The sequence below is a fragment of the Crotalus tigris genome, unplaced genomic scaffold (assembly GCF_016545835.1).
Source record: "Crotalus tigris isolate CLP2741 ecotype Arizona unplaced genomic scaffold, ASM1654583v1 scf7180000023713.2527936, whole genome shotgun sequence".
Classification (NCBI taxonomy): Eukaryota; Metazoa; Chordata; class Lepidosauria; order Squamata; family Viperidae; genus Crotalus; species Crotalus tigris.
Genome location: NW_024100135.1, coordinates 1,580,848 through 1,593,815, shown reverse-complemented (window position 1 = coordinate 1,593,815; position 12,968 = coordinate 1,580,848). Strand labels below are relative to the sequence as shown.

At 37.8% G+C, this 12,968-nt stretch overlaps 2 protein-coding genes across 8 annotated transcripts in view; one reads left to right on the top strand and one right to left on the bottom strand.

Moving 5' to 3' along the window:
- BUB1 (BUB1 mitotic checkpoint serine/threonine kinase) overlaps positions 1 to 9,100 on the top strand; it is a 39,444-nt gene extending 30,344 nt beyond the window's left edge. For 2 of the 3 annotated variants that reach the window (XM_039320894.1, XM_039320895.1), the window contains exons 16-23: positions 232 to 412; positions 1,880 to 2,017; positions 3,031 to 3,146; positions 3,673 to 3,834; positions 4,379 to 4,536; positions 4,633 to 4,810; positions 5,176 to 5,282; positions 6,145 to 9,099. In XM_039320894.1, coding sequence (XP_039176828.1) covers positions 232 to 412; positions 1,880 to 2,017; positions 3,031 to 3,146; positions 3,673 to 3,834; positions 4,379 to 4,536; positions 4,633 to 4,810; positions 5,176 to 5,282; positions 6,145 to 6,340 — 1,236 coding nt within the window. In that variant the 3' untranslated portion in view covers positions 6,341 to 9,099. Of the gene's footprint in view, positions 1 to 231; positions 413 to 1,879; positions 2,018 to 3,030; positions 3,147 to 3,672; positions 3,835 to 4,378; positions 4,537 to 4,632; positions 4,811 to 5,175; positions 5,283 to 6,144 lie in introns of all 3 variants that reach the window. The other variant, XM_039320896.1, reaches the window with a different exon arrangement.
- Positions 7,904 to 12,968, bottom strand: part of LOC120297825 (two pore calcium channel protein 1-like) — a 32,412-nt gene continuing 27,347 nt past the window's right edge. For 4 of the 5 annotated variants that reach the window (XM_039320897.1, XM_039320898.1, XM_039320899.1 and 1 more), the window contains 2 exons: positions 10,685 to 10,809; positions 9,299 to 9,608 (listed from right to left, as the gene is read on the bottom strand). In XM_039320897.1, the coding sequence (XP_039176831.1) occupies positions 9,466 to 9,608; positions 10,685 to 10,809 (268 nt within the window). In that variant the 3' untranslated portion in view covers positions 9,299 to 9,465. Of the gene's footprint in view, positions 8,042 to 8,882; positions 8,964 to 9,298; positions 9,609 to 10,684; positions 10,810 to 12,968 lie in introns of those variants that run through there. The other variant, XR_005553898.1, reaches the window with a different exon arrangement.

The following is a 12,968-nucleotide window of genomic DNA, read 5'->3' as shown; positions in this document are numbered from 1 at the left end:
TTTCTTTTAGCAAAGAAATTAATTTAGCCATCTTTGCAAGTTCCATCATCTTCACCAACCATTCATTTCTCTGCTCTATCAAAGTTTTCCACTTCTGACCATATAGTAGTCTTGCTGCATACCTACATACATACATGCACACAATATAAAATAAGCCATCTTGAGTGTTTAAAGAAAAGGAAAAAAATTGATGATAATGATTATGATGATGATTTTGGTTTTCCCCTTTAGGATGAAAGCCAGCCAACAGAGGGCCTGACCAGTGACTATACAATATGGGCTAATCCATGTAACCAAACTTTTGCTCCAAGTCTGAAAAGCCCAGGAGATTTCGTTCAAGCTGCTCACCTTCTCTCCTCTACACCGTTCAATACCATTTCAGGGCCTTTAGTCCAAGAGATGCAAGCTAAAGGTAAAATGTTGCATCAGGAAGTACATTTGCTATAATGTGGGAAAATAAATAATTGTAATGCTTTCCTTAGATAAAGTGGATGAAGAGGTAATCCACATAGTGTCTGAGAATAGTTTACGGGTAGTCCTTGACTTACAACCATTCATTTAGCAACAATACTGAAAACAGTGACTTGTGACCAGTCCTTGCACTTATGAGTGTCATGGCATCCGTGAAGTCACGTGATCAAAATTGGGGCATTTGGCAATTGGCATGCATTTACAACAGTTGAGCATTCCAGGGTCACATGATGGTGATTTGCCACTTTTCCAGCTGGCATCTGGCAAGAACAGTCAGTGAGGGGAGCTGGATTCACTTAATGGCCATGTGATTTGCTTAATGACCAAAAAGGCAAAATCGGATGTGACTCACTTAATGATCACCGAGTGATGGAATCTCTGTTTCTACTAGTAATTATAGTACTATTTGGCTTGGTTTTAAATTTATCAGTAGCCAAGTTTTGGTTTTTTTTAATTGTTAGATTATTGTTTTGTACAAGTAATCCTTGGTTAAGAAGAGTAAGTGGGACTGGGTTTTTCATCGCTAAACAATGTGGTTATAAAGCACAACGTCTAGGAGCGGGAGGACCTGCAAGTGGTTGTTGCTAATGGTGGGAGGGTATGTAGGTGGCTATTGTGGCACTGCATAAATGCAACCAGGCAGGTACATGCTACAAAGTTTGTGATTATCGGGGTCTCATACTCCATAACCAAGTTCCTAAGGACAAAAAGTGGCAGAAGTGGGAGTGATTTGCAAGAGCGACATGTAACCTTCCCTGCTGGCTTCCCCATTGCCTTGGCTTATGGGAAGCCAGTAGGAAAAGTTGCAAATGGTGATCAAATAACTTGAGACACTGTAACCATTCTAAGTGCAGGACAGTTGTCAGGCGCCTGGATCACGATCATGTGACTATGGAGGTGCTGGGATGGCCAGAACTTTGAAGTCTGGTCATTAAGAATCACTTGTTCAATGCCACTGTAACTTAGAACAGTTGCTGAATATGGTTGTTGACCGAGGACTTTCTATATTGTATTTGCAAGTCATCTCAAATATTTTAGAGAGGAAAGATCAAGGTAGAAAATACTTAAATAATGATTTCTTGCTTCTTAGCAGGGAGTGGGCCTTCTGGCATCCGAGTACCTAGGAATAGGAATTTCATTGGCTCTGGAAGTTTATGTTGGTTGTCTCCAGTCTGGTCCCTCTCCAGATGTATGGACAACTCCAAAGAATTCTCCAATCAGTATAGCCATTGCTGAATTTTTTTTAGAATTGAAACTCAGATATCTGAAGGGTGGTGCTCTTTTCTGTTTTCTCTCTTTTGGGGGGGAGTTAGCTCTCCAGATTTTAATAATGCCTATCATTAAGGATTTTTTTTTGTACTTTCCCGATTAGTGTTTGTAACTTGACTATTTTTATTCTCTTACAAAGTCATTGAGAATCCTTGGGATGAAAGTTTAATCTTCCAGCTTCTGTCCAGGCTGCCAAAACCAATAAGTGCTTATCCCAATACTTTCCAGTGGGCAACGAATCTTCCACTTGTCAGACCAAAAACCGTTGTCAAATTAGGTAGGTCCCATTACATGTTTAGTGTTATTTTTTTCAGAGCTTTGAAACTTTAAAAAAGTTGTACTTAATGGTTTTATTGGGCATATTTCAGTATAAAAGGGAAACTGGGACTCTGCATTGTATTTGTGTTCATTAAAGCAATACATTTTATGGAAGTTTTTTATTGTCATAAAGTCAACATGCCAACTGTTTTGGTTGTGTTCATCCATGATTCTAAGACAAAATTTGTTTTAATAATGATAAAAATTCTTGCCAAAGCAAAAGAATTTAAATTGTGAAATATAAGAAGGAAATTATGCAATTGAAAATGATACTTTTTTCTTTTTTTAATGGAATATACTACCTTGACTATAGTGGTTGAGAATTATACAAGGCAAAAGACAGCAGGTTACTCTAGTAAATTGATAAACTATAAAAGTAGTCCAGAGTTTCAGCTGACTCATTTAAAAACTGACTAGAAGTTATTTAAACTATCAGTTCAAGGGAAGAATCTGCTAAAATGGAAATATGTTCCAATTCATTTTTCCACTTGAGGGAGGAATAGTGAGAAGAAGGGGCCTAACCTTATTGCATGATCTTTATATGGTTTTCCATTATATGCAAACTCAGAATGTGCAGTTGTTTGTAGGGCAAGTGACATGCTTAAAGAAATAATAGGAATTAAATTCTATGGGGCTGCTTTGTGGGAAGAATAACTATTGATAACCCACTCATTCTGTTCTCATAACTCTGTGTATTTGGCTGAATTCCCAGAATTAGAGGCAACATACTTGTCAACACTAGTTGTTGGTGATCTTGAAAAAGAAGGAACCATCCTTCTCCAGTGCCTGGATCCTGCTTCTGCACTTCCTGCATTTCTGTCTGATGTGCTTCAGCACTTGTTTTTCACTGAAAATTTTAGAGCTGCGATTGCAGATCAATTTGAGACAAACCCTATTTATTTGGAAATGGGTAATTTGGGCTATAATCCCAAGATTGTTCTACATGCTTATCTCTTCCTTGTCCTCATTCAGCATCCACATCCTTCCACATTGATTGCTTACTTGGAGAAGGAGCTTTTGCACAAGTGTATCAAGCTTCTGCCCTTGATATGGACAATTCTAAGAATAATCAGAAAGTAATACTGAAGGTATATTTGACTCTTAACTTCCAGAATCTTGTTTAAAATTAATTAATCCATCTACTTTACCAGTAAAAACAATGTTTTTTTTTAAATTTCTGATCTCCATAATCTCTCCTATCCATTGCTTAGTTGATGTCAGATTAGAATTTAGCAGTGGAGAAATGGGTGCCTGGACAAGCTGGATATGTATGACTCTGCAGATTGTATCTAATCTATAGAGCCAGAGATGTTCTATATGTGCCTTAGAAATATACTATGGCATTGACACACTCTACGTTTTATGTAGTGTGGAGGTTGGTGTGTTTCTGGCAGGATCAACAATTAAAAGATTTAAAACATGTTCTAACATAATTTGGGAGAGGTAGTCAGTGTATCCTCTTGATATTTTGTAGTGCCTTTCAAATTCCAGGTAGCGTTATGGCCAATAGAAAATGTCAGATTTTGGTTTAAACTAATAACATTAAAAATCTTTCTAGATGGCTCCTGGCTCCTGTGCATTTAAGCAAAGCAGAACTGTTTATTGTCTTTATAGGTACAGAAACCTGCAAGCCCCTGGGAATTCTATATAGCAGCTCAGCTGATTGAAAGGCTGAAGCCAAGTATGCATCACCTTTGCATCCAATTCTATGGTGCTCACTTCTTTCAAAATGGAAGTATTCTAATAGGGGAGCTTTACAGTTATGGAACTTTACTGGTAAATGTGGCTTTGATCTGTATGTATATTCTTGTACAAATGTCATCACAGCCTGAAAGACTAGAAAATGAGGTGGGGTTGTAGTTACAGAAACATTGTTGGGGGGCGGGAAGGGTTAGAAACAAGTCAAGAAGGGAGCTATGACCACACAATTGAAGGACCACCCCCTTTTTTTACCTGCATTGCAACCATGTTGATCTTTTAGATGAATATGTTATGACTTGCAAGTAGAATTAGTTATCCTTAACAGAAAATATTTGGCCAAAATAAAATGGTTTAGCCATTTAGAAAGCATTGTTTTGCTGAATGTATATATGAAATCTTTCTAGCAGGGTATAATTTTGTAAACCAGTTGGTGCATTTTTTCCTCCAAGGTCTAAGTGGAATTTGCTATTTGATAACCATACAGCTGATGTTCTGATGATTTTTTTTTTTACATCTCAAAAAACTGGCATGTATAGACTTTCTATATCCACTATACACGGGATTTCAGGCATATTCATTTGTCCACATGATCATCTGCTTTCTCATCCGTCTCCTGTAGAACACCATAAATATATACAAAAAACTAACAGAGAAGGTGATGCCCCAAGCTCTGGTTATCTACTTCACCATAAAAATCCTGCACATGGTAGAAGAGCTTCACAAGGGTGGAATAATTCATGGTGACATTAAACCTGACAACTTTATATTTGGTGAAAGGCAAGTATCTCACTTGTGAACGTTTGAGATCTTTTCCTGTTAATCTGATTTGGTGCATTGCTTAATAGTAATCATTGTTAATTGCTTTTAAACAAGGTTTTTGGACAATGACACATGTGATATTGATGGTACATCTCATGGTCTGACAATTATTGACTTTGGTCAAAGCATAGACATGACCCTATTTCCCGAAGGAACCGCTTTCACAGGAAAGTGTGAAACATCTGGGTTTCAGTGTATTGAAATGATTACAGGCAAGCCATGGAATTACCAGGTATGGATTACATGTATGATTTTCATATTATGCTATCTAGCCCGTTACTAGTAATTACAGACTTTGCTGATCATGGAGGAAAATTTAATTCAGAGATGTAAGTTTTGATTCAGAGGTTACTAATTTTTCTTTAGTACACCTGTTACACAGAAGTTACTAGCGTAATTATCAATGTACCTAAGATTCTGCATTCAGATCCTTTCAGGCTTGAAGCTCCCTGCTTCATTTGGTCCAGAGAGCATCAAGAATAAAGCTGGGAAAGGACACTGTTTGCAATCGGATTCTACTCGTGGGAGGATGGGATTAAAAGCAGATATTTTTAAACAACTGAAACTAAATGTTTTTATAATGTTTTTATTTCTTAGACTGATTATTTTGGAATTGCTGCAACAGTGTACTGCATGTTATTTGGCACATATATGAAAGTAAAAAATGAGCAAGGAATCTGGAAACCTGATAGTACCTTTAGGAGGTTCGTCTATAATTACTTTACTTCAATAATAACTTCCCAGAGTTTTCTCTACTTTAGAATTTTTCCTTGCATGTTACAGAAGATGCTATCAACCTTTGTCATAATCAAAGTTGGAAAACACAGGATTTGTGGACAGTTTCTATTTGTATTCTTCAAATCTTGTGCAAGAGTATGCAATTTATTTTTGAAATGAAGAATGAATTTGCTCTAAGGATATTCTCCAATAAATGGAGACAGCCAGTGCAAAATATAAATATGTTCCTTAGATACCACTAATATTATATCCCCCAGATACATAATTATTTTTGTTACATTAAAAACTCTGCTCTACAGAGTGACTTTAAGGCACTTTTAATAAAACCTGGTTATGCTTGTAAAAATACTTTAAAGAAAGTAACATTAGGATTTTTAGTTGCATTACAGCTCGTTATGACAGCTAATAGAATAAATGCAAAAATGTTGATTGGTACATTTATTTTTCATGTAAAGGTCTCAAGGTTAGAAATACAGTGATTTTTTTTTTTAAAAAAAACATTCTATAGCCATTCAGTGTGGAATATCATTGAAAATACAAAAAGGGATGGGAGTCTGAAAGAATAGAATGTATTCGTTTCTGAAACCTAGAAAAAAAATCTGAAGATAAACTGAAATGTTTTATTGTTGATCCAAAATCCCAGAGCTGGTATTGACCAGTAGGAAATCTGAATTGAGATTTGTTGTACAGCCTGTTTTGGATAAAGCTCTAGTCCATCTTCCAAAATAGTTAACACAGCTTTCCAGTTTTGATGCTGGTTCTGAGAAACATCTGGCTATATCTGCAGAAGGTTGATTTAGTTTTTACTTTTTCCCCCTTTTCCCTTAGGATTCCCAATGGAGAGGTTTGGATTGATTTCTTTGTCACTTTGCTGAACATACAAGATTGCAACCACTTGCCTTCTTTGGGAGCTTTACGGACATCGCTGAGAGACTTATTTTTAAAAACTTACTCCAATAAAATAATAGTTCTGCGTAACAGGCTTGCAGTGTTGCTTGTTGAAAACAAACGATCACGGAAGTAAATGCTGGACTCTTTTGAAACAACTAAAAGGTTTTGAGATTGTTTGATCAAGTCTTCATGAAGTTTCATCTTGTTTCGTCAAGCGGCAGTTTAATTTTGGTTTGACTTACAAAGGTTGGCACTGCACTGCTGGTGTTTAAATAGTGCACTATTAATGATTTGATTTCACAAACAGCTTCCATTTGCTAACACTTCTAAAAAATATTAACATTAGAGATGAACCCTCTTTTTGGAACTGGACAGAAGAAAAATAGGGAAGAGGGAGTGGAGTGTTGCGAAAAAAAATTGACATGGAGTCTGAAGCTTGAGAACAAATATTGAGATGGATGAAGAAATCAGCATTTGTGGAACTTACATCTAAATATCTGAATGCGCCTGTATTTTTTTCCCTATGGGTACTTTATAAACAATAAAATGTACTTTCAAAGGAAAATTGTCCAGTCAAATCCATTCATTTTAATTTTTCAGGTAAAAGAATAGAATAATAGTAAATAACAGAAGGCATCAAGTGTAATATTGACACCATATCTTGAGTTAAAAGTATAACTATATTGTAATTAAAGCTATAACTTAGCCATTAAGTACTGACAATGTATCAAGTTTCCTATATCTGAAGCTCTTCTACTATAGTAGGTTTCCAATAAGACTATGATGGGAATTGTAATCTCTGGACAGTTTCTTATATAAATATATAAAAGCAGAAACCAAACTGTCTTATAGTTACGACCATACCCTTTTATCACAATTCCTTATCCCCAAAAGTAAAAACTTCCCCTCTGGTCCCTTTGCCATTGCTATCTCAGACAGCAAACTAAGCCCACCCAAACCCCCAAACAAAAATATGTATCTTGTATGTTTCCAGAGGTTCAGTAATATATAGGTAGTCCTCGCTTACTGATTGTTCATTCAGCAACTTTTTGAACTTAAGATGGTGCTGAAAAAGGAGATTTACAACTGGCCCTTCAACTTGTGATTGTGTCCATGTGATCACATAATTGCCATTTGCAACCTTTATGGCTTCTGACAAGCAAAATTGATGAAGCTGGCAAGCTGTGATCATGTGACCTTGAGCTTATTGACTGGAAGAGTTATCTAACCACAGCTGAAACTGACATAAGACGGTCATGGTCACATGATGTTTAAAATATGTGTTGCTTAGTGATAGTTGATGGTCCCAGCTGCAGTTAAAGTGACAAATACCTGTATACTTATAAGCTGAAGGGAAAAAAATCAAGATTTTGAGAATTATAGCAGGGGAACAAGCTATTATCCACTGGGTACTTTGGAAAGCTTCTGTCAGCAACCAAACAATGACTTGAGGTGAAAGTAGTTCATCTAAAACAGACATGCCAAACTCATGACGTCATGCAACGTATTGGGACTGTTTTGCCAGTGCCGGCAATGGGTTGGGTGTAGCTTCTGTGTGACACGTCCGGCCCATGGGCCGGCAGTTTGACACCCCTGATCTAAAACATCTGACAGATACTACATTGCTACATGGAGGGGTATAGAATACATCAGTTGAGGGCAAACCCCCAAACTAGCGATGGGGAAGAAGGACTTGATTTGCTCAGATCAGTAACCGTTTAGATTAAAATTGTTTCACTCTGGTTGACAAGGATTTTCCAGAATGGAAATGAGCTTTATTCTGTGCAGAGCATGGCTTCTAGAATTCTTTCCAACATCTTAATAGCTGTTCCATCTAGGCGAAAAGAGAGAAGTGGGTTTAAGCCAACAGTTCCTTCTCTATCTCTCTCATACAGACTCACTGGTGGATTCTTTTTCTTGAAGCCATTTTTGAAGAACACCAGATCTGAATTTTGAATAGTGGCAAATTTAGTTCCATTGTGATCTCAGAGCTGAGCTCAAGCTCAGAGTCTTGAGCTTCTTGTATAAAGAATTTCTTTGGAATTTCTTTCCCAGCCATTAAATGGCTAATTACCTCTCCCTCTCCCAGATTATAGAGTACAATACAGCACATACAATAATGTGATAAACTACTTTCTAATAAGTACTATACCCAGAAACTTAACTAAAGATACATAAGGCCAAAAACATTCCTGACAATAGATATCATTATATCCCAACTTTCAATTGAATCATTCTTATGCGTCTTATACTTCAACTCTATGCAAAAAAAAATGACTCATTTTAGTACATTTGAACATGTGTATCTTAAGCATCTCCATTTAATTTCCACCCAAATCTGATTTTTTTAAAGTCAAGCATACAAATACTTATTTTTCAACCTAACATTTAATGTTTTCGTATATTTAAATTTTGATACTGTACACAATTTGAATCAGGAATTACACTGTAACATTCAGATACTGTGGAAAGTTCAAGACTGATCTGTTTTAAAAAAAATCTGGTCAAGTGTCTTCCCTTTTCTTAATTTCCATCTCTGGATGGATGGAATGTAAGAAACAGCACTATACATTAGACAAGGGAAAGAGCAGGAGCAGTGAGGCAGTGTCAGCCCCTTAACTATGTGAATGAGTGCTTGATATTTAGGACTTGGATACTATTATATTTAAACTGACCGTGGTAAAATAATTCAGGCATGGATCCCTTTCTTCAGTCAAGTGCATCCATGCACTCTGCTTTCAGAAAAGAGATAGGATCTACAGTGTAAGTAAAGACAAAGGTTTAGCCTACCACAACTTTCGATGGAGGTGGATGAATGAGGAATAATAGTAAGTAGCATTGGATCCGCTGCCTTTATTACTGGATGTCTCCCTGATATTTCTTGATAATGTGGCTAACTCTCCCCCCCCCCCCCCGGATTGTAGTGAACAGAGCTGCATTCAGTAATATAACTTTCAATATTACGTATCCAAGCAGTATATTAAGCATGTAGGAGAATTCAAAATATTTTGAGCATATCCAATATGCTTTCCATTTATAAGAAATACTGCATTTATCTATTATATACTGTATATATTAAAGCTTTGAGTACTTGATTCATTGGAGGGAAGAACTTGAATACAGCACCAATAATCTTTCAGTTGCAAGTAACAGAAAGGACCAGTGATAGCTTAAAGCTGGTACCTAGTGAGCTAGAGAACAATTAAAATAGGAGACTTGCTTCAAAAAGATTCCAGTTATTTCCACTCATTCTCCATGTTATGCAGCCCGGTCAAAAGCTGGGTTCCCTGGGTACGTCTCATCTGGGGACAGATTTAAGATCTCATCAAGAGAAGGTCCTTCTTCTGGAGCTATCTCTGATTCAAACATGCGTTGGAGTAAGGCATCCACAGTCCTGTATCCTGGGGCCAAAAACGAATCAATTAGCTGAACCTCAGCAGGTACAGATGTATATGAAAACACAAACTACTGATTCCCACTTAACTTGACCCACAGATATGAGCATGGAATTCATTTTTGTTTGGTTGATTGTGCAAAGCTACATTGTAGACTAGAATAGCCTATGCTGTCAATACCACGACTGTTCTTTGTACCCAACACTAGAAGCCTTAAATATAACCACCACAGTATCAGAGAGGATAGGGGATATCTACCATTTGGTTTTGGCTGGATCAGCCTTTCTGATCTCTTCCTTTTGTGAAGAAGGTGGACGCTGCAACTTACATTCCCATTTACACTAAACCAGGGGTAGGGAACCTTGGCTCTTTTATGACTTGTGGACTTCAACTCCCAGAATTCCTGAGTCAGCATGGCTGGTTCAGGAATTCTGGATATTGAAGTCCACAAGTCATAAAAGAGCCATTGAACCTTGGCTTTTTTACCTCTGCACTAAACCTAGGGTTTAAAGTTTGAATCCTTAGTATTAACAAAGTACATCAAATAAAAAAGGGGTAAAAAAAGGAAGAGCAAGAGTGTAGAAAGTTCAAAAGACCGCAGCCACAAAAAAAACCATTGATCTATATGTAAGTGAAATTGCTCTTTTAAGACAGTATGGGTAGAATAAAAGTTGCTTATGGCTGTATTAAATTTTACTATCTAAGTCTAAGAAATTTACCATAAAGCAAGGAAGAGACAGTTGTAAGTCAGCATAACAAAAACACTATCTTTTCCTATATCTTGAAAAGCAGAAAATTGAGACACTATACAGAGAACATTTGACATTACTTACATAGATTTTTCCAGCTTACTCTCATCTAGAAATTCCCTGAGTTTTCAACAATCAAGACTCTTGGCTGAACTAAGGATTATAGGAATTTTCCAAATTGTCTGGAGCAATGTAATTAAGGAAATAGATTTAAGTTTTTCCCCTTAGGCCCATAATATGTTACAACATACACAGCATGATGATTTGCTCCTAACAGTAGTTATTATTTCTCCATGACCACAATAAATGCAAGTTCTCTGACAGTGCACTTACTTCTGGAGGCAATTTTAAACATCAACCCCTTAGGTTTCTTCTTCACTGCCATTCCTTCTTCACTTCCAAGATCATTTTCAATGGTTTCAAGGTTGTCTATCAATCTACCATCAAAAAGGTCATCCCTAAAAACAGAACCCATCTATTTAATACACACATACATTTTTAAAAATGACCTTTTAAAAAGTGTCTCTTTGATTTCAAGTTCTTTCATATGCATGCATCATGGATACCTCTGCAGGGGGCAAACAAGTGAAGGAGGGAGAAAGATATATGTGTCATGCTGACAAATGATATAATTTGTGTGATGCCATGCATGTGACATCATCATAGCGTCTACTGAAATCTTATGCCAAGAATCGTTTAGCAGCTAACACAAATAGCATAAAATAAGGCTATGCTCACAAAAAGTGCTAAACATAATATTGTTTCTTTGGTTTGGTTAAATATATTACATAAATCTAGTCATTTAAAAAATACATCATAGTTTATTACTACAAGCATGTTATGAATACAACAGTTGATGTTTATTCCATAAAACAATAGCCAAATGTACCACGCTTTAGAATGATATGTGAACCAGGGTCCATTTAAGAAGAAGTAAATATGCAGAGCTTAGAAATAATTTTGCTGCCTTATTCTGTACTAACTTTGGTTCCCACATAGTCTAAAAAAGCTCCCAAATAGAATTGATAATACTGACTCCATCTAGACTAATCCAAAGCAGGTGTTTTATTTGTTGGAGGACTGCTTTTTCTAGGTAAAGCCTCAGCTGATAAACTGCCTGAAGCTGGTTTTTAAAAAGGAAGGTTTATGACTATCTAGTACAGGGGTGTCGAACGGGCCGGTTTCATCATACTGAAGCTGCACCCACCCCATTGCCAGCAATGGCAAAACCGGCCCGATACGTTGCACGATGTCACACAACGTCACAAGTTTGGCATGTCTGGTCTAGTGACATCTATAATTTCATAGAAAGCACTATATCCAGCAATACACAAGCAGTATACCTGGCCTTGCAGGGAGACTGTTGCTCTGCCGAAAGCCACTTACATGTCACATTGCAGACAGGAGATTACCCAAACTCAAAGTTTCCATAACATGATATAGCCTCCACAATCTCTACTAGCCATTTTGCTAAGGCTACCAGTTCCTGGTAGCTTTTGCCATCTAGTGATCAGTTGTAATTTTTGCAGCCAAAATCTGGTAGCCCTATATTTTGCAGCAGGCTTGCTCTTACGATACTAGTGCAAAATAATATTGCTATTGTAGTGATGTCTAGCTAGTGAACTTCTCTTAGGAAACTAGTTGCCCATTCTGGGAATAGAATGCTAGATAGGAAAGTCTTAGTTTCATAACATTTTAAAAAGTTGTTTTAATTTTTACAGATTATAACAGAACATTTTAGATAAAAAGATGGGACAAATGGTTGGGCCCAGAGTAAACATTCTACCAAAACTGTTATGTCCCGAGCCTTTGCAAACGGCTCGGGCGTTTGCAGGCAGTCCCGGGCAGGTGCAAAGCTGCCCGGGACCAGACAGGCTGTCGCCAGCGCCAGACAGGCTACTAGACAAACAAGCTGTGTGGCTGTGGTCACAAGCACATGAGGCTTGCTTTAAAGAAGTCAAGGCCTTGCTCACTTCTAACAGTGTTCTTGCACATTTCAACGAGTCTCTTCCTGTGTGCATCGCTTGTGATGCATCCCCCTACGGGGTTGGAGCTGTCCTGAGTCACCTCAGGTCTGATGGAACTCAGGTTCCTATTGCATACTACTCCAGAACACTGTCTTCTGCCGAGCGCAACTACGCTCAGATAGACAGGGAGGCTCTGGCTGTTGTTGCTGGAATTAAAAAATTCCACGATTTTCTATATGGCAGGCATTTCACGGTCTTCACTGACCATAAGCCTCTGCTGGGACTGTTTACCACACGTAAGCAGACTCCCCACATCATTTCCCCTAGAATGCTTAGGTGGTCTATTTTCTTGTCTGCATATGATTTTTCATTACTCCACAAGCCTGGGAAAGAAATGGGCCATGCTGATGGCCTCAGTAGGTTGCCTCTGCCAGTAGTAGAAGCTGACCCCGCGCCAGCTGTCAACATTCTATCAATCCAAGCCTTGCCCGAGCTCCCTCTTAGTGCCAGGGATGTTACCGCTGAAACGGGTACAGATCACACACTTTCACGTGTCCGCTCCTGGGTCCTGTCCGGGTGGCCTGAGCACTGCCCTAGTCCTGAGTTTCAGAGTTTCTGGTCCAAAAGAAACGAACTGTCCCTTTCTCAGG